Source organism: Parasteatoda tepidariorum, chromosome 9 (genome assembly GCF_043381705.1).
Source record: "Parasteatoda tepidariorum isolate YZ-2023 chromosome 9, CAS_Ptep_4.0, whole genome shotgun sequence".
Taxonomy (NCBI): domain Eukaryota; kingdom Metazoa; phylum Arthropoda; class Arachnida; order Araneae; family Theridiidae; genus Parasteatoda; species Parasteatoda tepidariorum.
In genome coordinates this window covers 77,865,566-77,893,402 of record NC_092212.1, presented here as the reverse complement: position 1 = coordinate 77,893,402, position 27,837 = coordinate 77,865,566, and the positions used below count along the sequence as shown (strand labels likewise).

At 28.7% G+C, this 27,837-nt stretch overlaps 1 protein-coding gene across 1 annotated transcript in view; it reads right to left on the bottom strand.

Moving 5' to 3' along the window:
* LOC107443710 (cadherin-related tumor suppressor fat) overlaps nt 1–18,992 on the bottom strand; it is a 148,151-nt gene extending 129,159 nt beyond the window's left edge. Inside the window, exon 1 of the mRNA XM_043042227.2 lies at nt 13,467–18,992. Within this exon, the coding sequence (XP_042898161.1) occupies nt 13,467–18,698 (5,232 nt within the window). The 5' untranslated portion in view covers nt 18,699–18,992. The remainder of the gene's footprint in view (nt 1–13,466) is intronic.
* Between the last annotated feature and the right edge of the window lie 8,845 nt (nt 18,993–27,837).

Here is a 27,837-nt window from a genome sequence, read left to right as displayed (position 1 = left end):
ATACAGATATATGGGATAATTCAAATTATCTAGGATCCAATTTTTATACAGATATATGGGATAATTCTAATTATCCAGCAGGGGTCTGTCCGGAAATTTTGTGAAAGGTCCGTTTTTGTAAAATTGTGAAAAAATTACTCGTAATTTGTGAATATGAAATAAACGTTAAGTCGCATTCTTTCAACCAGGGTCCGGCTTTTGTGAATTTGTGCAAATAGGGTCCGTTACTGCAAAAAAAAACTTTTTCAAGGGGTTTTTAAATTGTAAAGACATGCAAGATTATGCTCAACACTGTAAAATTGTAATTAAAAAAAATTAAATTTTAAAAAATAAACAGCAATGCTGCTACTAAATTAGAGATGCAACGTACAAATATTAGGTATTTAGCCTATACTGCTGAACGCAGAATATTCATTTCGGACGAATAAAGGAAGAAGTGTCAGCGGAAGACAAAATTTAGTTCGTTTACATCTGTCTTTCTTTTCCCCCCTTCCAGGGAAGAGTTTATTTGATTAACAAAACAATAATGAAGATAAACAAATTTGTGAAGGGTCCGATTAAAAGATAAATTATTTTGTGAAGGGTCCCTTTTTAAGTTAAAATATTTTGTGAAGGGTCCGTTTTTATGAAAAGATATTTTGTGAATTCACAAATATATATATATATATTCACAAATTCCGAGTTCACAAATTCCATGATATTCATTCACAAATACGAGTAATTTTTTCACAATTTTACAAAAACGGACCTTTCACAAAATGTCTGGACAGACCCCTGACTGTATAAATAAACTCATGTATAAATAAAATTTCATATAAGCGAAGAAGAAACAACTGCTATACGAAAAGCAAAGAATAAACAACTTATCTTCACTATATTAATTCTTGTTCAGTAGAACAAATAGAATTTTTTTCGGGGGAGAGTGAATTATTTTACGAAAATCATTATTCCCATTAGCAAATACCAGCATGCAGTATGCACGCATGGTCAAAATTGTATGAAAGTTTTTGTTAAATATTATGTTAAATACTATGGGATTTCAGGTAACCGAAATATTTGTTTGTTTGTTTTCTTGTAAATAACAATTATAATAATAAAAATTCTTATTTATCACTATTTCTCATTCACATCAGCAAATGTCGACATTTAAAATGCACTGATGACAGAGTTGTAAAAGAAACAATTTTTTACGTTATGTTCACTAATCACTCACGCCGTTACAAGAGTATACGAAAAATAATATTAAAAAAAAGGGAAAAAAAGTACAAAATAAGGGACTAATGGTAAAAATTTCATGGTAAAAATTTTCGGACTTTTACGGTAAAATTTTCACCTGACCAGATTTCCGCGATAAAAAATTTTCTATGGCAAACGATTTGCAAATGAAAAGGTTTAATCATTTTTTGAATAGATGAAAAAAAAACATTTCGTAACATATGTTGCTGTTTTTTAAAATAGAAGACGTGGAATATGTGGATTTTTTAAATTTATTTTATTTCCTCTCTTTTTTCCAAATTATAACGGTATGCATTAAAAAAATTTAAAACCTTTTAAAATTATTTAAATATTTTACAACTTCAGCAATTATTTAAATATTATACAACTTTAGAATTTATTTAATTGTAATTATAAAATAAATAACAATATGCAAATGTAATTTATAAGAAATTCCGGCAGAGTTGTTTATTTTTCATTTTTACATCATAAATTTTCAAATAATAAGCAAACTTCTCATTATATATATATATATTATACGAAAAACATTAATACACAAATGATATTAAATTAACTTTCGAAAAACCGGACTGTAATTTTAAAACCAATTTCGAACAATAAGAAGAAAAATCAATAGCTACGGTATGAACTTCTTGCCCCAAACAGAAAGCTTTCATTTAACAATGGATCCAAATCTAGTTTCAGATTGACTTTCCCACACAATTATCTGTTTTGAAGTTTCAAAAAAAAAATACTCTTTATAAGTATTTGCTAATTACGTAAAATGCAACAAACTTATAGTATTTATGATGAGATAGAATGTTACTTAGTTTCAAAATTGTCCTTAGATTAGTTTGACATCTCATTAATTTCTTTTTCACATTTGTTATTAATATTTTATTAATAATATACTAGCCACATTTGGAGGCCGATTGAGTCGCCCACACAAAATCTCTAGCACCGGATAATATGTACATATCATTTCCATGATTAAAAATTAAATAAAAAAAATTCAGGTACAATTAATCTGAATTCTTAACTTTAAAACTTAATCCAATTACAACATTCAGTATATATCATTTCCATGATTGAAAATTAAATAAAAAAAAATTCAGGTAAAATGAATCTGAATTCTTAACTTTAAAACTCTTAATTAATCGAATTACAACATTCAGTATAAATCATTTCCATGATTGAAAATTAAATAAAAAAAATTCAGGTACAATTAATCTGAATTCTTAACTTTAAAACTCTTAAATAATCCAATTACAACATTCAGTATATATCATTTCCATGATTGAAAATTAAATATAAAAAAAATTCAGGTAAAATTAATCTGAATTCTTAACTTTAAAATGCTTAATTAATCCAATTACAACATTCAGTATATATCATTTCCATGATTGAAAATTAAATAAAAGAGAATTCAAGTACAATTAATCTGAATTCATAACTTTAAAACTCTTAATTAAACCGATTACAACATTCAGTATATATCATTTCCATGATTGAAAATTAAATAAAAAAATTTCAGGTTCAATTAATCTGAATTCTTAACTTTAAAACTCTTAATTAATCCAATTACAACATTCAGGAATGTCGTAATTTAAAGATTTTAAAATTCTATAACTTAGATTTAAAAAAAATCAAACAGTTCTAATAATTCTTGTGATAATAGGTATTGGTGTCATTAAAATTTAGTCCATTTTTTAGTAGCTTTCCTTAGTTTAAAAAAAATTTAAAAATTAAAAACTGGATGCTACGTAACAGTGAGTTTTTATATTTTTCAACAGGACGGGAAATCCTGGAATCTCAAAATAATGAGTAAACTGAATTTTCAAAAATAGTGAAAGGACATTAACCTCAGATTAAACTCCATTTTCGAAGTACAAAGCCTGAATTTAAGAAAAGAAAGAAAAAAAATTTAAAAACAATATATTAGTTTATAACGAAGCAGAACGCTAACGAAATCCAATTTAAGTGGGGGATAAAATCGTTTGATTTGTTTGATACAGAAAACTCAAAACAAAAAAGTTAAATACGAACATCCTTTAAATAAATGCCAAATAACCAAGTACTTCACAAAATTATTTTTATCTACCATCAAATTTAAAATCGTATTGTTATTTATTGTTTTCGCTAGTGTTACCACTAATGTTTTTTATCCTATTTATTTGATTTTTAAAAAAAAATCTCGAAAAAATACGTTTACTATTAATGTATTTTTCAAACTAAATTTTTCATTTATATAAAAAAGAAAAAAATATTTTCGAGGAAAGTAAATTCCCAATTAAAAATCAACAGCTTATATTATATAAAAATACAAAAGCAATTTTTTTTTCTTTTTTTTTCGGCAGAATTATATTTTAAAGATACTTTTCTTGTTCATCGGAAAGGAAAGAAATACTCATGATTTTTCTGTTCTCATTTCAGAATAAAAAAAATTTCGCCAATGACTGGCTTGCTTCAGTTNAAAAATACAAAAGCAAATATTTTTTTTCTTCTTTTTTTTCTGTAGAATTATATTTTAAAGATACTTTTTTTGTTCATCGGAAAGGAAAGAAATACTCATGATTTTTCTGTTCTCATTTCGGAATTTTAAAAAAAATTCGCCAATGACTGGCTTGCTTCACTTAGAATTAGAAATAGATAAAATAATAAATAAAACTTAATAAATAAATAGAAACTGGCAAAATTCAGTAATCTACTGAAAAATCCAGTAGAGTTCGCAGCTATAATTTTTAAACTTAGCAACTGTTTTTCATTGACATTTTTACATAAATCAGTTATTATAAACAAACGAAATATTAAATAAATTATGAAGGATACAAATATAGTTATTGGTTAAAAAAATCGTAACTCTCGGAACCCTTCCACGGAACCTTTAGTTCCGCGGAATACCATTTGGTTGCTCTATTGTATTATTCGCAACAAATCATGAATAAAAATAAAATAATTTTCCTACCATCTAATTTAATTTTTGAACACTATGGGCAGAGCAATTCACGGTGTGAATTGCTAGCAGAAGCGACGTGAATTGCTAGCATTGCTCCAAGTGAATTGCTAGCAGAAGTGTTATTGCATTAAAGATGAGTTCAGCTCAATTTTTAAAGGAGCAAACACCAACGTATTCTTTTATCCTTTTTTCTTATTGCCACATATAAATTATTTAGGTAATTATAAAAACAAAGGCCTCTACCTCACATATACAAAACATATATGTGACGTAACGAATAGAACTATTGATTGTCATACGACTTACGGAGACTACTTAAAAAAAATTATTAAAAGATTCCTATTTCTAATTAAGAGAAAAATGCTTTAAGTTTATATAGACTCAGAAAACTAACATATTCTGAGCTTTTTCAGTAATCTATAATAAAGGTTAACTTTTAGTCCCGTTACCAAAGTTCTGGTTACAATTGATAAAGTTAAGAGTTCCTGCTAAAAAAAATGTTTTTACCCGCAACTATTTTAAAAAAACATATAATTTTTTCGTTTTTTAATTAGGTGCTTTTAAAAATTAAAAATAACTTTTTTATACAGCTACTGAAAATTTCTACGATATTTTCTGCTTTAAAATTAGAATATAAATAAATTAAAATCTTTTCAAATATTTTTTTTTACAAGCTGATTTTAAAACTTGCTACAAAAACTTTTTCAAAGTTATTAAAATAGCTTTGAAACGCAGTTTCCTTACTATTATATGAAGTTGCTTTATAAGTAAAGAAGCTGCATTTATATAATTTTCCTTGGGGAAATAAAAGCAGATTTTTTTTTTATTTTTTATATCCGTTTGAAGAGGACCCGTAATATAAATGCTTTTAAAAATATTCGATTAATTTCAGCACAGAATTCTCTCTTTTTTTTAATTTTACACAGAAGTCCACAGATCTTTAATTTACTGAAAGTGATCACTCTATATGATGAATTCCAAACAATTTGGAAATATTATTTGGAATATTTAATTTAAACAATTTAAGTTTCTAAAAATATTAATAAAACAGTAAAAATTAAACAAATTTAAGAATATTATGAGCAAAACAAATACAGAATTCGGATTTAATTCTAAAATAAATAATAGAACATATATATTGATGAAACAACTATATAATATGAAAAGTAAAATTAGTAGAAGATCATATAAATGAAAACGATGTTAACAAATCACTAGATATTTGTTTCATCCAAATAAAACAAAAGAATTATTTAAATAAAATGAGCACTATATTTACATTGCAAAAATATCTTAAAATAGAAAAGAACTATTTTTTTCAATATTAATTTATTGTTTTTTTCTAATTTAAAGTTTGAATTGAAGTCTGAAAAAAAAAATAAGAATGTAAACATTATACCTGATGAGACAAAGAAAATTAAAAATAAAATTGTCAGACGATAAAATAAAAAAAAAGCAAACGATGCTTTCGAATTCGCTAGATACTTGTTCAATCCAAATTAGACAAAAAAATCTATTGAAATCAGGATCATATTAAAATTGAAGAAATCTTAAAATAAGAGCGAACTAATTTTTTATTTTATAGTTCTTATCATCGAGATCTAATTAATTAACACCTTCACTTTGGCATCACACCGATTACTTTTGATTGACACTTCCCTTATCTAAAAATAAAAAAATAAACAAAATGAAAAAAATTAACTGACTTCACTCACTGAAATAATTGCTATAAATGGTGGAAGTGCGATTACCCGAAAATCTACCGGTTTCCGAAAGCCAGCGCGGCGCCATATACACATTAGAACCCGGCTTTCGATAACTCGAGATAGTAGAAAACTGCCTACTGCTCGTAATTCGACTTCGAAGGAAAAAAAAATTATTATATTTAATATAATTCGAATTTTAGAAGAGCGATATGGTGAAAAAATGATAAGAAAAAAAGGATTCACTTTTAAATACTAGCAAAATTTAAATTGATGTTCTTACTCAAATGATTAAAACAAAAATTATAAATAATAACAAATTAGTATTAATTGCAAAACGAATTATCTGATATTTATTGTTAAGTTATAGTTGTAAATATTTATAATATAACAAAATGTGGTCCGAATTTGTTGATAAAACAATCCAAATTTTGTAAGTGCTAAAAATTCAGTAAAAAGTTTTCAATGAACTAGAATTCTAATATAAGTTAAAAATAAAAATAATCATTTTTATAATTTTAAAAAAATATTAAGAAGCCTTCAGATAATTATAATGTGTGTAGCCATAAAAATTGAGAATAAAATATGAACTATGTAATAATCATATGAAACAAAAAATAGCATTCGTAGTTTTTTATGTTAGTAGAGTACAAATTAATGTAACTGACAACGAGTTCTCTTAATATAATAATTAAAAAGAATTATTGCACGATGCTAAATTTAAAATTCTCAAAGAAACTCTTAATTTTGTCTTCAATTAATATCTTTCATTGAATTTGAATAACTCCATTAAATTTAATTGTATTATTAATAATTTATAGATTATTATCTGGAGCTAAAATACATTTTTCTCAATTATCATCACATTATTAACACGTTAGTTCAAAAAATTTTAATAGAAAAAAATGAAATAGCGGAGAAACATTGATTTGAAAAGAAAACTGCCAAATAAAAAATCCTAAAAATAATTTTACAATAGTTCGACAATGCGAAATCGACACTATGTGAAATATTTACAATGTGAAAGAGTTCGAATACATCTCAATAAGTTAATAAAGTTTTATAAAAAAACTAATAAATAAATAACTAATTTTTTTTTCGTTTTTAAATTGGTCTCTAAAATAACCTTTAATCAAAATTACTTAATTTTTCAAACTGATAACCACTTAATTTAGAGATACGCATAACCTGCGGCTCTTAAATAATATGAAGTCTTCTACCTTTCAACCAAAAATTAATTGAAAAAAAAAAAAACTAATAACAAATGAAATTATTTACAACAAGTTTTTTAAACTAATTTCAATAAACTTTGAAAAAAAAAACATTAAAATCTCTAATCATCTTTTCAAAAAATTTAAAACTTAAAAAAAAAATAATAACTAAAACATGCTCTAAAAAATGACTAACAAATGCTCAAAACATGATTAAAAATAAAGATTACAAAAACATTTCATAAACATTAAAAAAAATAATAATAAAATTGATTTTTCTGCATAGTAAAAATAAAATATTACGCACCAAGTATTAAGTTCAATATTATGCATACATACTTAGTCTTAATTTTTAATACTAATTATTACTGTTTAAATTATTAATTAAGATTTTAAAAAAAACTAAAAGCTCCGGCCCCAAAAAATAATTGTTGTTTTTTCTTTCAATTGCAAAATATTAACTATTTTAAACAAATTTAATTGTAGAATAACTAAAAATTGTTATTGTATTGAATACATTTTAAAATGAGTATACCGCAAAAGATCTGCAGTTATCTATCCTTTCTTTTACCAATATGAAGAATGTGAATGTAAAATTTTCTTAAAACAAAATTTTTAACACGTTTTATTAGTATTATTAACGTTTTATATTTAATTTTGAAAACGTAAAGAAGATTTTTCGCAAACAAGGAACACTTAAGAGTGATCAAATTCTAATGTTAATATGATTTATTACCGAGGATCAGTAGATGGCGCGGAGAACAGGAAGAATGATTTCAAGAGATACCTCACGATGTCCTTTAATTTCCGAAACTAAAGTGCGAAAGCGTGATCATTTAATATATATTATAACAAATTCTAAACTAATATGTAGGCTTATCTCTTCCTCTTTATTTCTCGATGGCATTTTGTTTTGATAGCGATGTTCATCTAAAGAAGCGGGCCATCACATCATATCTCACGCCTCCATCTGCAACCTTGTTACGTAAGAGGACAATTAGGTGCACGATTGTTCGATTTGTAAACTTTCGCTTTCATCTCGCACTCCGATTAGCAAACGATTTGGAAGATACAAAGAAAGAAAAATGATCATTCTAAAATATCATTGCAAATGATAGTAGAAGTGCTTTTCAATAAAGTATACTTCCAAACGATTTTATAATATTTTGGTTGCAAGTTAGACAAGAATTTTCGTTAAATTTCAGAGCTGTACAGCAAATTTTTGAAATACTTTTCTATATTTTATTTATTTTTCAAAACAACGATGGAAAAAAAGTAATAAAAATTCCGAAATTAAAATTCCGAATAAAAATTCCAAAATTTCTCTTTACCTATATATACAATATGCAAACAAATAAATGCCTTGATATGGCATCAGTGATATTTCTTACATTTTGTTTTTAAAACTAATTATTATTTTCAAAATATTTTAAGCGAAAACTATAAATTAATTATATAATTACGCATTTTCATATACTGATACTCAAATCTAATTTATTTTAACTTGCCAGAATGTTATTCCTCAAACATTAACATATCTAATTTCAGTATATCATCCAATGTAAGAATTTTTTAAATATCGTTTAGTAAGGAATAAGGAATGAAAAACAAAACAGATTAAGTATAAAAATTGATAAAATTGAAGACTTATTTCAGAAATGAATGAAAAGGTAATTAGTGATTTTCGTTTAACAATTCATTGCACCAAGAACAAAATTACTTGTACTATTTTATTGTATTAAACAGATTAACTTTTCGAAAGGATATTTTTATAATCGAATTTTCTTTTTTTGATTTTTAAATTTTTACAAAGTTGCTTGGATTATAAACATTTGTTAAACATTTTTTATGTCGTCTCATGTCAGTTTTTATATCCTCATGCCGTTTCAAATTAAACGTTTTTAATAACAATAAAGAAAAAACAAAAGATGTGATTGCTCATTTAAGCACCTCTATTTGTTTAATCCGTGCATATTTGCCTAAATTTACATCAAAAGTTTTTCAAGTCAACACTAGATTTGCTCTTTAAAAATAAAAAAATAAAAAAATAATAAAAAAAAATTGTTGCTCAAGAGGACGCTGTACCGAGAGAGAAACTATTCACGGCACATTCTCTTTCACCCCTATTAGTAATTTAAAATATAAAATACAGAAAAAGTGATTTCTGAGATTTAGTTTAAGCTATCAAAAATGCTGAAAATTATTCTTTAAAATATCGAAATGCAAAAAAAAAAAAAAAAAAAAAAAAAAAAAAAAAAAAAAAANAAAAAAAATGAGAAAATCACTTAGAATTAAATACACTGTGAGGAAGATCTCCAAATAATTTGTTTGCATTTCGAAATTTTGAAAAATTTTTCAACATTTGAAACTTTATAGTTTACTCTAGGATTATTTGAACTTACTTTTCTCTAAACTAATGAAGACGCCATCCGCAAATGAAAAAGAGTTTAGGAAGAGGTGTCAAAAATTTTGTTTTAAGAAAATTTTACATTCGCGTTCTTCATATTTGTAAAAGAAAGGAAAGATAACCGCAGATCTTTTGCGACATACTCATTTTAAGTTGTATTCAAAACATTAACAATTTTTAGCTATTATTAAATTTGTTTAAAATAGTAAATATTTTACAATTAAAAGAAGAAGAAAAACTACTTTTTGGGGACGGAGCTTTTAGTTTTTTTTCCTTATCTTAATTAATAATTTAAACATTATTAATTTGTATTAAAAATTAAGACTAGGTATGTGTGCATAACATTGAATATAATACTTGGTGTATAATATTTTATTTTAACTATGCAGAAAAATTTATTTTATCATAATTTAAAATTTATTTTATTTTCGCGGCATGGCTTCCTCTTAAGTGAAAAAATTAGTAATTTTTATCAATTTTGTGTAATTCATATAGTAATGCTGCATTTAAAAAAGAAAGTTATTTCTTAAATATAGCTTTAAGTAGAATAAAATTACTGCTAGTAACAATGATTCCATACTCCTAAAACTGACACTCTTAACTGCCTTAAAAGTATGAAATTATTGCTCAGTATTGTTCTATATATCCAACCATATCACTGTAGTTATCGAATAACATTATTTTGCTTTCAAGTACCCTGCATTTTGGAACAACTCTAGACAAAATAATTAACTTTGACTTAACCAGGAAGGGTGGAAGAATCGGTTGGTTTTATAAGACCCGGTTGAAATCGGCAAACCTGAAATTATTTATTCTAATCTAACTTGATTAAAATAAAAAATTATAATAATAATAATAATCATAACGAAATAGAATACTATTTTTAATTGAAAACTTCTTAAAAAATAATAAAAAAATATTTATAAAAAAAACATTCTTTCCTATTATCAAGATAAAAATCTAATTTCATCACAATTTATTTTAAAAAGCAAACAAAAAAAATTTTAAAATGGTAATAAAAAGTATATCCTTTCCTAAAAATAAATTATGATTGTTTTAATTATACTCTATTTGCTTAACAATCGACCCTTCCTTTGGAAAGACCTTGGCCAAGGGAAAGACTATTAAAAGAAAAAAAGAGAGTTAGGTCAAAGCTTATATCAGAACGCTTCACAATTAACTACAAGACAAATTGAATCCCGGCGGTTTTTAATATTTGTAAATAAACACGAGGAAATCGAGTTAGAAATATATACAGATTTGTAGACAAAACAAAACTAGCTGAATTCATCAAATAATTTTCTACAGAAATTTTTTAATTTTCTAAATAAATTTTTTAATTTTTAAAATAAATATTTTTCTCCCTGAAATAAATTTTACATCAATCACAAAACTGAGTAATTTACTTGGTAAAATTATGAATTTGAAAATTGTTGATATGATGGCTTATATTTCAAATTGTATCAATGCATTTATTAAATCTACACTTGATTAATAATTAAAAGAGCCTAGAAAAAATAACTAATCTAGAACAGATATTTTTCTTAAATATAAATGAAGAAGAGCGTAATTTTAAATTATTACAGTAAAATTTGTTTTGGGATTGAAGATTTTTTAGATTTAATTGCAAAACTGATCTCATAATCATGTATTCCCTGTAAAATTTATTTTTCCTGCATTTATTTTTTCATATTGATAAAGAAAATTTACATTTAATCAAAATAATATAAATTGGAAAACTTGGAAAAAAATTATAATTTACAATTACAGTGAAACTTTCAAGAAAGACCACCTCTATGTAGTGACCTCTTATACTTATGACTACTTTTAGTAGGCACAGAATTTTCACCCTAGACTTATGTTGCAGAAAACCAGGCAAATCTCTGCACCAAATTCAGAAAAGGTCAAATAAGGAAGCATGAAAAAATATCAAAACAAAAACAAGTAGATTAAAATGTATTCAAAATATTTGTGTAAGGCTATTATTTAGTGAGCTCTTTTTGAGGATATCTCAAAGAGATCTATAACCTCATGTTGCAGTCAGGCTACACTAAAGACAATGCAATCGTAATTTATTTTTACAGTTGAAAGTTAAATTAGAAGAAAAAAAATTTTTTCAGAAAAAACTAAGCGTTGCAAACAAACCTCTTAACTATTTTTTCTGCAAAATTAAATGCAAGCTTAAGACATAGTTGTTTATTTATTTGAAAAAGTTCGATCATTCAAAATTGGTAAATTAGTTTCTACACATAATTATATCGACAGGGATCATTTTTATTGATGCTGAATTATATTCAGCAATCCAGTTTTCTTGACACCAACATAAATGGCATTTCCGTGTTAAGAAAACGACACTGCCTAAAATTAAAATTATTTGCGAAAAATCATGTCATTCGATAACATTTTGAAGTCAATGGAGGTAACCCCAAAGAGCGACCATTTTACTGTGGAACAGAGAGTGGTCGCTAACAAGAGGTTTCACTGTGCTATCATTTTTATTTTTTTACTTGAGCTATGCAGATAAAAATTTCAAAAAAAAAATTTTTTTTTTCGAAGAAAGTTATAAAATTGTTAAACTATTAAAATTCATAATCAATCCTGCAATCAAAATAATGAAACATCTAACACTTGAATACAACTTAAATATGCATTACAAGTACAGTAGGAAAGCGATTATCCGGAACGGTCGCGACAATCGCTATTCCGGATAACTGATTTTTCCGGTTTTCTGAATCGCTACAAAAAGCCGTTTTTTTTATTGCTAAACCCAACTAAAAAGAAAAAAAAAATTGGAAATAATCTTAAAAATAAGAAAAAACGATGAAGTAATACACTAATGATTATTTCCAAAATGATGGTAAGGTAAACATCTTTAAAAAAAGAAAGAAAAATCGTAAAATCTTATGACGAAAAAAAATTTAAAAAAAAAAAATTGCGAGAAAATGTATCGAATTTCGTTCCGGTTTTTTGGTTTTCCGGTTTTCTGATTTCCGGATAACGGGTTCTGTACTGTATATTGATCAGTAAAAGCATAAATAATTATACTTTTAAATTTTCCTTTTTGAAAACTATATCTATAGATATCAATAGATATTAACTCATATTCATTTAATGTTAATCAACAAATGATAGTATAGTATTGTCTATATTTTAATTTACATATTAATAAATTGTTAATTAAAATATGCTTTAATTCCAATGTTTACAAACTTATAAAAATTATGCAACGAATTACATTTTCATAAAAAACAAATCCTATAGCTGTTTTATTTAATTATTATTACAAATAAAATGCTTCCACCAGGTCAAAGAATAAAACAAAGAATATTTTCAATGCAAAAATTTAAAGTATTATATTAAGTCTGGTATCAATTAAGTCTGGTATTTTATTAAATCTAATATCACAAGTATTTAATCAAATAAGTAAAATATTTTTGTAGTCGCCCTATTGTTTTTAATTTTTTTTTATATAGAAAAAATTTTAATAAAAAAGTTAAGTGAATGTTGTTTCCAATTTTCATAAATTCTTGCCTGCTTTTGAAACAAAATAAGGTATAGCCACACTTAGTAACACAGTTTCTTATTTCAAAGTGAGTTTGCTATTTTTATCGAATATATTCAAATCCAACCATTATGTTTTCATAAAATAAATTGTAAAAAATATTATAAATACAAATTTTAAACTTTCAAAAGAAGCTAAATTCTACCATAAGTGTTTTACATTGAAGACCAAAAAGAAAAAATATATAATAAAGAAAATAAATAAATATTCTATAAAAACATTCAACATGTTCTTTTTCTACAAAAATTCAACATAATTAGCAAAAGGTATTTTTTTATGAGTATTATAATTTAGAATTTATTCGTATCAAAACAATTTTTAATTTTTGTGCAGTAGAATAATAAATTAAATTATTATTTAGAAAATTTAAAGAATCACAGAATAGAGACAAATATATAAATATAGCACTTACCTTCGTTTTTGATGTCTTGGGTATTTTGGCCGTAGTTTCCACAGCATACACATCCAAATGAAAGAAATTGCTTTCACCACCACTTTTTTCTCTATCTAACACAGCGGCGGTTGAAATCACTCCACTATATCTATTAATAGCAAATATTCTACTTTCCGGTAATTCAGCATGGTTAGTAACCGCAGCTAAAAAATATTCCACGTGTGTTTTATTTCCAGTTTCACTTTTTGCATAAACACTTAAAACACTGGTTCCCACCGGTTTATTTTCTGGAACGGAACCAGCATAAACCGAGGCAGAAAACGCTGGACCATTGTTGCTTCCAATCGTTCCAATAATCGTCACCTTGCTGCGCGATGATTTACGAGCCGAAATAACGGCTTCGTCTGTTGCTTTTACAGTGAGTGTGTATGAAACTGCTGGTTCATTAATGGCCACAGCTGTGTACAAATCTCCAGTTATCCTATCTAATGTAAACAAAGACAAATCACCCTCTTCAAGTTCGTACGTAACCATTCCATTATTATTGGCATCTGGATCACTTGCGGACAAGGTCATAATCTTGTAACCTTTGTCCTTACCCCCAGGCAAAACTCCGGCATCCATCGATTCAAAGGTTGGCGCATTATCGTTTATATCACCGACAATTATAGTCACGATTCTTTCTACAGACAAGCGCATTGCTATATCCTCAGCTTGGTCGGTTGCGACAACGGTTAATCTAAAAGTTTCACTGTATTCTCTATCAATCACTTCTGTTGTGTAAATCAGTCCTGTCTCAGGTTGGATAGCGAAATGAGAACCAGGGGGGTCTTGGTGAGATATGTTAAAAATAATTTTCCCGTTCGCACCGGAATCCCGATCTTCAGCATTTATCGTCACAACCGGAGTTTTGGGTGGGATATTTTCATCGATTTTACGCACGACAGAGGAACTCGAAAAACGAGGGGCGTTATCGTTCACGTCTTGAATTCTTATCACGATCTTCATAGTCGTGGCAAGTCGAGGGGTGCCACTGTCACTCGCATTGACATTTAAAACATAGTTGTTTTTGTCTTCATAATCCAATGGCCGAGCTAGATAGAGCGAGCCAGATATGCTGTCAATGCGAAAAGTTTCTTTAAAATTTCCAGACGCAATGAAATGAGAAATTTCAGAATTCACTCCCAAATCATCATCGGTGGCAGAAAAGGTGAAGATTTTAGAGCCAACGGTAGCGTCTTCACTTATATTGATAAACTTGGTTGTTTCATTAACAAAACGTGGAATGTTGTCATTTTCATCCAATAAATCTATCTTAACAAGGGTGGTGGAGTTGTGGGAAATATCCTCACCCATATCCCTAGCCATAACAGTTAAAACATACTGAGGGAAGGTTTCCCTATCCAAAGTCGGTTTATAAACAGCAATTTGACCAGTTATATCATCAATTTGGAAAACTTCCCCAATATTTCCATGAACAATAGAATATTTTATGTTTCCATTAATCCCATGATCTACATCAACAGCAGCCACTCTAATTATTTGGGTGCTCGCAGGTGAACTTTCAGATATAGTTGCCAGATAGGGCGTTCGAATAAACTGAGGAGAGTTATCGTTAACATCTGTTATATGGATAATAACTTTAGCTTCATCCTTTAACCTCGTAGCACCTCCATCTTTGACAACTGCATCAAGAACTAGATAATCATGCCCAGAGGATTCAATGAGTTGTTCTCTGTCAAAATATCGCAAGGTTCTCATAAATCCAGTTTTAGGGTTGATCATAAAATCTGTTTGGGTGTTAGTAGAAAATATTGAATATGTCAATTCAGCATTTCTTCCGGTATCGGAGTCTTCAGCCGACAATCTTCCTACGTAAGTATCAGGTGGTTCGTTTTCACTTATGAAAAACTGAAATGTTTTGTTATCAAACGAAGGACTGTTATCGTTTTCATCTATAATATGAATCACTATGTTAACCGAAGAGCTACGAGATACCTTACCGTTATCCGAAGCAGTTACTTTCAGAGAATAGAAGTCTTTCTTTTCACGATCTAGTGGCCTTTTTACATATAAATAGCCATCTGGGAAAATACCAAAGCGATTCTCTTCGTTTCCTGATGTAATTGAGTATGTCACTTGGTTGAATATGTAATCTGCATCTGTAGCTCGTAACAGGTAAAATCTGTCATTCACTGGTACGGATTCTACCAAAGAAGTTTCATAAGACTGGTGATCAAAAACCGGTGTTCGGTCATTAACATCAGCTATGACAATCGACAATTGTAATGTTGAAGACAAAGATGGCATGCCAAGATCACGAGCTGTTACAAATACTTTATATTCATTCCCGACTTCAGACCTAACTTGTCTATTCAAATAAATCATTCCCAAAGCTTTATCAATATAAAATGTATTATGCTCTGTGGATAGAGAATATTCAATCATACCATTAAGGCCAGTATCCAAATCATAAGCTTTTACGAGATAAACTTCATGCCCAACTGACCAATCCTCCATTACCTCGATAGCACCACTGGTATATTCAAAAGTCGGAGAACAGTCATTAAGATCTGCTACTGTTATATTAACAGTCATGTGGGTGAACCCCACTAAATCATACGCCACGATATCGAGAGAAAACTGGGAATGCTTTTCACGGTCAATAGATTGCACGCTATGAATAATGCCAAGGGATTCGTCGATTCGAAATAACTCGTCAGAGTCGCCATCAACGATACTATATTTAACTCCAGAACCAATTGATCTTACAGGCAATCTTGCAATTTCACTATTTGATCCTGTTGGTTTCATGTTTTCTTCTACGATAAAATTATATACTTTATTAGAATCAAAGTCACTTGCTGGGCCGTCTCCCCTCACGTAAACAAAAACAACTGCCTCGTCAGACATATCCATACCTCCTTCGTTTGGGTTTCTGACGGCAACTTTTAACACATATTTTGAGAAATCTCGCTTCCTAAGAACATTCTTCGTTTGTAATACACCCGTGTCTTCATCAATTTCAAAATTTCCATCACTATTAATTAAACTGAATTTCAATACTGCATTTTTACCTATATCAGCATCTGTTGCAATCAAATGAGCAATAACAGTGCCAGGTGAGTCTGAGGAACTCACAGTTCTAAAATATTGCTTCGGATAAAAATTTGGTTTATTATCATTTACATCCAATAAGATAATGCGAACCGTTACAGTGCCAGAAAGAGAAGGTTCGCCTTCATCTTTTGCTATTATTACCAGAGATAATATATCTTTTTTCTCTCTGTCTAGCTGTTCTTTAAGAGTTAATCTACCATAAGTTGGATCTAATAAAAACTTGTTAGGATATAAACGCTCAACGTCCGAGTGGAAAAAATATCCTACACTACCATTTAATCCAAAATCATTATCTACAGCAGTAACAACAGTGATAAGAGAATTCGGAGGTGCACTTTCAAGTAATGTAACATTGATGATATCTTCAGAAAAGTATGGCGTCTCATCATTCTCATCCAGAATTTGTATTTTAAGATAAGTATAGCTGAATCTCGGATTCGGGCCGCCATCTCTGGCAGAAATTTTAAGCTCGACGTAATCTTGATCTTCTCGATTCAGGGCCTGAGATGTGGTCACTAAACCCGTGTGGACATCTATGTCAAACCAACGCCTGTCATTACCAGAGACTATAGCATAATAAATTTCAGAATTTACACCGGAATCTTCGTCTGTAGCACTTATGCCAGCGACAAAGGTACCAACGAGTACTGTCTCGCTCAGTACAGCTGAATATGCATTTTTATCGAAGATCGGTTCATGATCATTGACATCATTCACGTGAATTATTAAAAATGCTGTCGAACTTCGAGGCGGAATGCCATGGTCAGTTGCGGTTATAGTGAGATTATATTTACTGATTTCTTCTCGGTCAAGCACTCCATTAACCCGTACAATGTCAAAACTAGGCGTAGATTCCAGACGAAAATATCCCAACTCATTGCCACATTCTATTTCGACTGAAGTTTCTCCGTTGGGACCCTCATCCAAATCGATAACACTAACAGCAGCAACTACAGAGCCATTGTGAGCATTTTCATCAACGGTGGCATAGCTAGCTGTGGATGGAAAAAACCTAAATCTTATGCTAGGGTCGTGATCATTGGCATCTAATAAATTAACGGTGACATAAGCTCTGCCATCCAAGCGTGGCGAACCGTGATCTCGAGCAAAAACTGTAAAAACGCAACTCTTGGGACATTTTCCTTGAGTCGGACAATTTTGTTGACATTTCAATACCTCGAGTGTGGTTATTACACCAGTTTGAGGATCTACGGCAAATTGATTCTCAATGTCACTCAAGAAATAAGTTATCTTCGAATTATCTCCAATATCGTTATCGGTTGCTCGGACTTGCAAGACACTGGTTCCCGGAGGAACACTCTCATTTAAACTTACCGAGTAATCACTGTGATCAAATATTGGAGGATTATCATTTACATCCAAAATTGTTACGTTTATTGTTAAATAGCCAAAGCGAGGAGGCGTACCTCCGTCTTGTGCTGAAATATTTAACTGGTATTCAGATGTTATTTCCCTGTCTAATTTTCCAGTTGTTTCTAGGTGAACATATGGCGTTTCACCACTGGGATTTGTAGTCACTACGAGTCTAAACTTAGACTGGGAATTTCCAGAAACAATTTTATAGTCAGTATTAACATCATTAATACCAACATCACGATCGGTTGCCGTATCCAGTATGACTCGAGTTCCTACGTTGGCACTTTCTGAAAAAGAAACTTCGATACCAGGCTCTGGAAATTTGGGAGAGTTGTCATTGATGTCTACAACAACTATCCGAAGCTCTATTGGATATGTTGGTTGACTACTCAAAATGACTAAGTCAAATTTTTCACTAGCCAGCATTTCTCTGTCAATTTCCATAGCCGTTGTTATTACACCCGTACTGCCATTTAAGTAAAACTCCGGTGGTCGTTCGTTAAATCTGTAGGTAAAGTTGGGTTTTGTAGGAATGGTACCAACAACAGAGCCTGGGGGCTGGCCTTCTTCTATTTCAAATTGTACCCGCATATCCACTTCACGCGATCTCACCGTTTGCCCCTGTCCCGTTGAAGTCCGAACGAGAAAGAACATTAAGTACACAGGCAATAACATCGGGTATTTAATTTTGCTTCGGGGCCATTTCGATTTATTCAGTATAAAAATGTTTCTCAAATTAAGTTCAGTCGGCATTTCGCTTATTAAATTCCATCTAAAATTGAATTAGAAGTGCAACTTACCCCGATTCCACGGGTAATCCATCGAACAAAATGCATATTACCATAGTCGAACAGAACCAGCAGTTGAATTAATTCCGAAAATGCGCGCCGCGGCTGGGGGGAATGAAGCTTCAAAACAAAATTCCAAGAGCACTGCAAGCGATTCTTTCGGATCAACCAAATCGGGTTTCCCCTCCGAACATCTCTCTCCGAGGTCAAAATGCTAACTGACTGACTTCACTTCTTAACAACAAAAACAAAAAAACCAGCTGCCTGGTCTGTAGGGTTACCCGAATAACTTTCGCCAAACTTCTTCGCTCAACAGGTGCCCATCCATTTTTTTTATTTCTTGAAATATTTCTCCTTCCTTCAAGTATCATTTAATATACTGATCTTGTGCGAGACATTCTTCCAGACGAGAATTATTTATGTTTGCGGCGTTACGGATCTTTCATCAAGAAAACTTTCTGTCTCGATAATAGTAGTTTTATCTTTGAACGTAACGTATGAAATATGTGAGAAAAATTAAATACCATGATCAAATAATCTTTTTTTTTTACCTTCTCTTCTTAGTTCCACAAGTTAGTGCTTAGTAGTACTAAGTTAGTACGTAGAACAAGTACTACTTAGCTTTTTTTCATTTCTCTTATTTAAAATTTTAAAACAAATTTTTCGAGCAACAGTCATAGAAAAATAAATAAAAGAATTTGCGTTTCTGTCTCTATAATAGCATTTATCTATCTCTAAGTTCAAAACGTAGACAAAACATGAAAAAAATTACAGAATAATAAAAAAAGAGAAAAAGAACAAGTTAGAACAATCTGGATCTAAAGAACAATCTGGCAATCTTATTATGAAAATATTTTAAATCCATTCCTGAAAAATTTCCCGTTATCAATTATATATATTTATATATTGTAACGTATGAAATAAGTGAGAAAAATTTAACATCATGATCAAAAAATTATTTTCTTTTATTCTTTTATTTATTCTATTATAACCAAATTTTCATTTATCTACTTTCAAATCAGTTCTTGGAACAATTTATTTTCATTTAAACATTCTTTTTATTTATCATTATTTTATAACGTTTGATTTTTCAATTTACTTCCTTCCAACTTAACTATACATTTTTAGAACAAGAATTGTAGAAAGGAAGCAGTGAAAATTTTCAAACTTTTTGAGTCGATTACAGTATTTTCGACGCAAAAAAGAAATAAATGAATAACTTAATTCTGTAATCAGAACACAACTATTAGAACAGATTTTTTTATTCATTTAAGTCTACCATGTATGATTTCACATTTTGCTTTTTTAAGGATGGAATTTAGAAAAATATATAATTTATTATTTTGATAATAATTCGTATCTTTAAAACATAACAAATTAAGTAAAGTGAGAATAGCGGAATGCTATGTTTAAAAATAAAAAATTTTATCTTTTTAAATTTTACACGATTTTTAGTTTTCGCTTCTTTTTTTAATTTAATAAGATTTTTTTTATAGCTATGAGATGTAAAAAAAGAAAATAGTGAAAAAAAATATCTATGTTTTGATTGTATCTTTAGAATGTAACAAATGAAGTAAAAATTTAGAAAAAAATAATAATAACAGTCTCATTATTTAATCTCTTTGATTCTACAATTAATGATTTTTCATTTTGCTTTTTTTTTTCCAATTTTCAGTGTTAAGTTTAACTGTAGAAAATATTAAAAAAACTTTCATAAACTTTCACTTTTGATAATATCTCTATTTCAAAAATACAACCATCGTTCCCTCAAAGCATGTACGATATAATTTGAAAGTAGCGCACAAACTATCGATATCAGTGCTTAAATAATTTTTAATAAACAAAAGCATTAAAGACGTGCTATTATTTAGATTTCTGAGAAATTCAATGACTACATTTGGCAATTAAACAATTAATAAATGTTCACCTTATGAAATACTTATATAAAATTTATTCGAATAGTTTGACTAATCGAAAGTAAACATATATGTGTATCTACCACTACAAAAATCTAATTTTAATTCACTAGTATATAAAACATGTTAAAACGGCAGACTGTTAAGTAATTCGTCATAGATGAATGTTGATAGATCAGAAGACTTCGATTTTTAAAATTTTTATTTATAATTTAACTTTAATAGTAATTTAATTTCAAAATTCAATTAAACCATAAAATGTAACATCACATATAGCAAAGTTCGAAGCTTATTAAAAATGGTTCTTTTCAACGTTTTATTTATGCAAAAGTAATTTTCGTTCCAAATTTGAAACTTTTTGAATGCAATTTTTTTTTCTCAAATTTTTTGTTACATTTATTTTGCGGATTTATTGTTTAGCGTAAACATTGCGTAAGCATTTTCTTCCAATCCCCCTTGTCAACAAAAATAAGCAAATCACAACCCCCCCCCCCTTTTTAAGGGCTTACCTAATATTTGAACGGAAAAAATCCGCTAATAGTACTTAGAAACCTATTTTTAACTGATATTACATCCGAAAATAATATATAATTTTTATTCTTCTTGTTAGTGTTCGTAAATTTTGACTCTAATAAGACTTGTTCTTTATGCGTTTGCACACTGATGAAACCTTAATTTTTTTATTATGATTATTAAAAAGGATATACGTTTTATAAAATTTATTTGGCTTTAATCTAATTTTTAAATGTTTGAAAGAAACACTTCACGCAGAACAATCAGGTTAAGTTTTCCCATACACATTTTTATATAATAAAACAGGGTTTCTAACTTGAAAGTGCCCAAGATTCGCAATCAAACACACCTTTCTAGAGGTTTCGGGATGAGATGAGATTACGACCTTGTTTACAATCGGCGTTAAATATCGTCAAATTATATAAAACTAAAATAAACAATGAAGTTCAAATAAAATAAGTGAGCATCTTAACACCTTTTATTGTATATTAAAAAAAATCTCAAAACCAGAATAGTTTGACATTGTTAATAAAAATACAGACACTTAATATCAAATATATTTAAAGTGCATCTTCTTCTTTTTCGATTGTACTACAGCCTACTGCAGGCCAAAGTTGGCTCGGCAACGGTTTCGGTCAGGCGACACGGTCCTCAATCAATCGATTTTTAATGCCTTGAGATTTGCCTCAATTGCTTTTTCCTGATACCTATCACATTTGCAATTGTCACTTTTTCAATAGATTTTCTAATTAATATGTGTAAGCCAGCTGATACGATAAGTTCTTAACAACAAAAACAAAAAANCACAACTATTAGAACAGATTTTTTTATTCATTTAAGTCTACCATGTATGATTTCACATTTTGCTTTTTTAAGGATGGAATTTAGAAAAATATATAATTTATTATTTTGATAATAATTCGTATTTTTAAAACGTAACAAATTAAGTAAAGTGAGAATAGCGAAATGCTATGTTTAAAAATTAATTATTTTTTTTTATTTTTTTAAATTTTACACGATTTTTAGTTTTGCTTCTTTTTTTAATTTAATAAGATTTTTTTTTATACATATGAGGTGTAAAAAAAGAAAATAGAGAAAAAAAACATTTTTGTTATGATTGTATCTCTAGAATGCAACAAATTAAGTAAAAAATTTAGAAAAAATAATAATAACAGTGTCATTTTTTTATCTCTTTGATTCTACAATTAAAGATTTTTCATTTTGCTTTTTTTTTTTTTCAATTTTCAGTGTTAAGTTTAACTGTAGAAAATATTAAAAAAATATTCATAAACTTTCATTTTTGATAATATCTCTATTTCAAAAATACAAACATTGTTCCCTCAAAGCATGCACAATATAGTTTGAAAGAAGCGCACAAACTATCGATATCAGTGCATAAATAATTTTTAATAAACAATAGCATTAAAGACATGCTATTATTTAGATTTCTGAGAAATTCAATGACTATATTTAGTAATTAAACGATTAATAAATGTTCACCTTATAAAATACTTATCATATAAAATTTATTCGAATAGTTTGACTAATCGAAAGTAAATATAAGATATATGTATAGTGTATCTACCACTACAAAAATGTAATTTTAATTCAATAGTATATAAAACACGTTAATTCTTTATTGATACATGTTAACAGTACGTAAAAGTTCATTTCTCACTTAAAATGGTTATATAATTATTTCTTTAAACTTTAAAGTTTTTATTTAATTAATATGTAACTTTAATAGCAATTTAATTTCAAGAATTACAAAATTCAATTAAACCATAAAATGTAACATCACATATAACAAAGTTCGAAGCTTATTAAAGATGGTTTTTTTCAACGTTTTATTTATGCAGAAGTAATTTTCGTTCCGCATTTTAAACTTTTTGAATGCAATTTTTTTTCTCAAATTTTTTGTTACGTTTATTTTACAGATTTATTGTTTTATGTAAGCATTGCTTAAGCATATCCTTCCTATCCCCTTGTCAACAAAAATAAGCAAATCACAAAACCCCTCCCCCTTTAAGGGCTTACGTAATATTTGAGCGGAAAAAAATCCTCTAATACTTAGTAACCTATTTAACTAATATTATATCCGAAAATAATATATAATTTTAATTCTTCTTGTTAATGTTCGTAAATTTTGACTCTAATAAGACTTGTTCTGTATGTGTTTGCACACTGATGAACCTTAATTTTTTTGAAAGTAACGCAACACGCAGAACAATAAGGATAAGTTTTCCCATAGATATTTTTATATAGTAAAACAAGGTTTCTAACTTGAAAGTGCCCAAGATTCGCAATCAAACATACCTTTCTAGAGGTGAGAAGTGAAATGATCAGGACTTTTCGGGAAGAGATGAGATTACGACCTTGTTAACAATCGGCTAACTATCGTCAAATTATATAAAACTAAAATAAACTATGAAGTTCAAATCAAATAATTGAGCATTTTAACACCTTTTATTGTATATTAAAAAAATCTCAAAACCAGAATAGTTTGACATTGCTTATAAAAATAAAGACGCTTAATATCAAATATATTTTAAATGTATCTTCTTTTTCGATTGTACTACAGCCTGCTGCAGGCCAAAGTTCGCTCGACAACGGATCCGGACATGTGACACGGTCCTCAATGAATTGATTTTTAATGCCTTGAGATTTGCCTCAATTGCTTTTTCCTGATACCTATCACATTTGCAATTGTCACTTTTTCAATAGATTTTCTAATTAATATGTGTAAGCCAGCTGATACGATAAGATTTAATAAAGCGGGTAATATTAGGTTTGTACTCTCGTTATATTTAATGGTTAAACAAAATTCTCCTGTATATTTTTCTTTAATAGGGCCAAATATGTTTTCGAAAAAGTTTTTTTCTTTTCTTTTGTCAAAGATTTAATGTCTGTTCTCTTTCTGATAGGTCTCATAAGCGTTGCATAAATATATCGCTGGTTCAAAGTTAAAACGACACTTCTGCACTCACTTCTCATTCAAATAACATGAGAAGTGAGTGCAGAAGTGTCGTTTTAACTTTGAACCAGCGATATGGTGGCTTAGTTTGTTGAACATAAATTGGTAGATTATATTTTTATAAATTTTCAGTACGTGATGATTTTCTGACGATGGCATGTCAGTCAGCTGTCCCGCTTAGAAACAGCATCATATAATTATCGCGCACTTATATAAATATAAATTTATTTTTATGTAGTAGTGAACGAAATCCTTTTAAATTAAATTTAAAAAATTCAAAAAACAAATAGAAAGCATAATACCACTTTAAATATAAAAATAAAATTTTAAGCGAAATGTGCAATAGTTAACAGTTATGCTACCTTATCGACTACTCACCCCTTCGGCAACTAAAAAAGGCAACTTCCGCTTCTTGAAAAATACGTTTTTCTGCCGTTAAAATGAGAAACATTGTATGAAAAAGTTTTTATTGGATGACATTTATATTCATATTTGGCAACAATACAGAAAATCAAAAAACTTACTTTTTACACCTTATTTCCATAAGGTAATGTGTGGGTGTCCACTGGCTAAGTTATCTTCTCAACATAGGAAAGTTCTATTTTTAGAAATCCTGCCTTGCATTTCATAATAATGCGCCTTTTGTTGACTATCAGGCTCCCTTGTTTTCCGTTTTGATAATTTACAATTAACATTAACTGTTATCCATGACATCAAAAATTATTGCCTTTCATTCCCCCCCCCCTTTTTTTTCTTTTACAATAACTTTTTAAGATTTGGAAAGTCGTCCATCAAACATTCCTTCCGTTGACATTTCTGACTTTCATAATGTACATAGATACGTAATTCAGTTTACAATCCATAAGCAAAAGCAGTCTTTTTATTTTTTTTTTATAACCGTCGTTGAACAGCCGACCCAATTTTTTGAATTCACGACTGCTAATGTTCAACTCCGTAGCCTTGTAATTTTGAGCCCAATCCAGGAGACAAGGGAGCTCTTGGATTAAGTATTGGGAGAAATTTGCCTTCGAGGAGGACTTTTTGATGGAACTAACTTTCATTTGCGTAACATGGAGAAGAAAGCCACGAAAACCTCCCACTGTTAGTTTGACTGCAAGGAGACTCTAACCCATAATCCGTTTCCCACTGAGGATATTTTACGTCAGCACTGTGGTCGGTGCAAGCCGGATGCGGAATTCGTTTCGACTGGGATTCGAACCCGGTTCACCTCATTGGAAGGCGAACGTTCCATATCCTGTGCCAGCAGTCTATTAATTTTATTTTATTTTATAACCGTCGTTGAACAGGCGACCCAATATTGGGTTTACGACTACTGATGTTCAACTCCGTAGCCCTGTAATTTTGAACCAATCTAGAAGACAAGGAAACTCCTGGATCAGTACCCCCAGAGGTATGATTTGTTATGGGAACATGGAGGACTTTGAGACTCAACAGATTTAACGTACATCAGTCATCATTTACTACACGGGGAGTCTTCGGCCGGCGAGGATCGAACCCACTACCTCTTGGACATGGGCCCAGTGCCCTACCGACCAGGCTATCCCGGCCCCGTAGTCTATTAATTATCAATATTCAAAATGAAGAAAAAGAGATAAATATGTTGATTTAATTTTTTAGTAATTTCCCTGCTATTTTAAAACTCAATAATGCCTGAATTTTTTTATATGCAGTGACCGAAAAAAACTCTTATTAAAAGAAAGCCCATTTTTTTTTAAATGAATATTTTCTCTTGCTAGCTACTACTTGATTTTTAAAAAATAAAAATAAAAAACATTTGCTTGGTGTGAAAAAAGTTTTTTCTTTCAGATAAGAAAACTTCTCTTAGAATTCTCGCAATTTGCGTGACGCATATGTCACGCTAGTTCAACATGGGTTAACATTAAGTATTTGTAATTGATCGACGATAATCCTGCTTAAACGATGATTTTATCTGTCATTATAAATTCTCGCTGTAACTGATTATTTATGCAACTGACACTGCTATCTATAGTTACTATCTATGCAGGTTAAATATCTTTCCTTCAGTATTTTCTGAGCTACATTGAGTGAAACAAATTACAAGTCAATTATTTATTTGGAAGTAATAAAGGGTTTTATTCATCCAAAGTACGATTCAAAAATAGTACTTTTTATGCTCAAAAAAAAGAAGAAAAAAATTCCATCGAACTCCAGAACAATTAGTTTCATTGAGTCGATGGTTAAGCGTAAAAAACTACGATGGAAACAATAATTCACTTGTCTAGAGAGACTTGTCAAAAGCGTAAATAGAAACAAGTACAAAATTGTACTTTTTTGTCTAATTTTTCAATATAAAATCTAAATATGAAATATTTATTCTACCTACACTTATACTTATTCTATCATTATAAAATTATTGTAAAATTGTATTGTATTGTTATATTATTGTATTATAGTATTGTTATATTAATATAAAAAGGAACTGTCTTTTATTGTAAAATTATATAGTATTGTTATATAAGTATTATAAAAAGAAACTGTCTTTTTAAAAANTTTTTTAGCTACTTATAAAATCATTGTAAAATTGTATTGTATTGTTATATTAATATAAAAAGGAACTGTCTTTTATTGTAAAATTATATAGTATTGTTATATTAGTATTATAAAAAGAAACTGTCTTTTTAAAAAGTAGCTAAGCACAATTGGATTAATGCCGATTAGTGTGTCATGTATTTTGTTAAAAATTTTCAGATTTGGCATTTCGAACAAACTAAAATTAAAAATTGTTTTCTTTTTGTGTTTGTGCATCTTTTTTTTCTCGAAGTACATAGTAATAATTGCCTTGGATTCGAGAAACTCGAAATAAGTGTCTAAAAAGAAATCTTTCTCGCTTAAGAATTTTTTTTTTTTTTACTTAATTTTCATCTGCATGGAAATAATTGTCTGCATGTATGAGTTCAAGATGTAAATAATAAATATGACTTTTTTTCAGTTTTTTTTCTATGTGTATTTTATTAACAGTTTTAACTACCATGTCATGCTGAAATATGCATAACATATTTTAAACATTTAAAAACAAAATTATTTCTTTATTTAATACCTTTTCAATAAATAAAAATCATTAATATATTCTGTAATCTTTTTATACCACAACCTTGATATGAGTGCAAACTATAATCTATTTTTAGAGATTCCCTCTACATCTGCCTAACACATTAGAATAGAATTCGGAAAGTCAAAAACTATTTTAACGTACTCATGACATGCATTTTTAATTTCTTTGACATGCATTTTTAATTTCGGAGGTATCTGGTGTAGCTTAGCCCTGCAGTCGCTCCCTCAGGGCCATTTTCTAAATTTATTAATTTATATGTACACAAAAATGAATCTTTTTTTTTTACTTTGGAGCTACATATGATTCCATAATTTAAAAAAAAAATTATGTATAATTTTAATTATTCATATTTGATTCTTCATTTGTGCAGTTTATGATGTTTATTATATAATTGCTTGCCCGTATCACTCTGGAATAATAGATGGGCAATTGGAAATATACCAATCAATATTCAATTTCTTGATAAATTCATCAACTTGTTCAAACCAAAAATATTTCTGGATATGCCATTACGTCTGTTGCTTTCCACCATATTAAGTACCAAGTTAACTATGCTATTACGTAATTAAAATTATAATGTTTTTTCGATTGTTGGTGTTGTTGACGT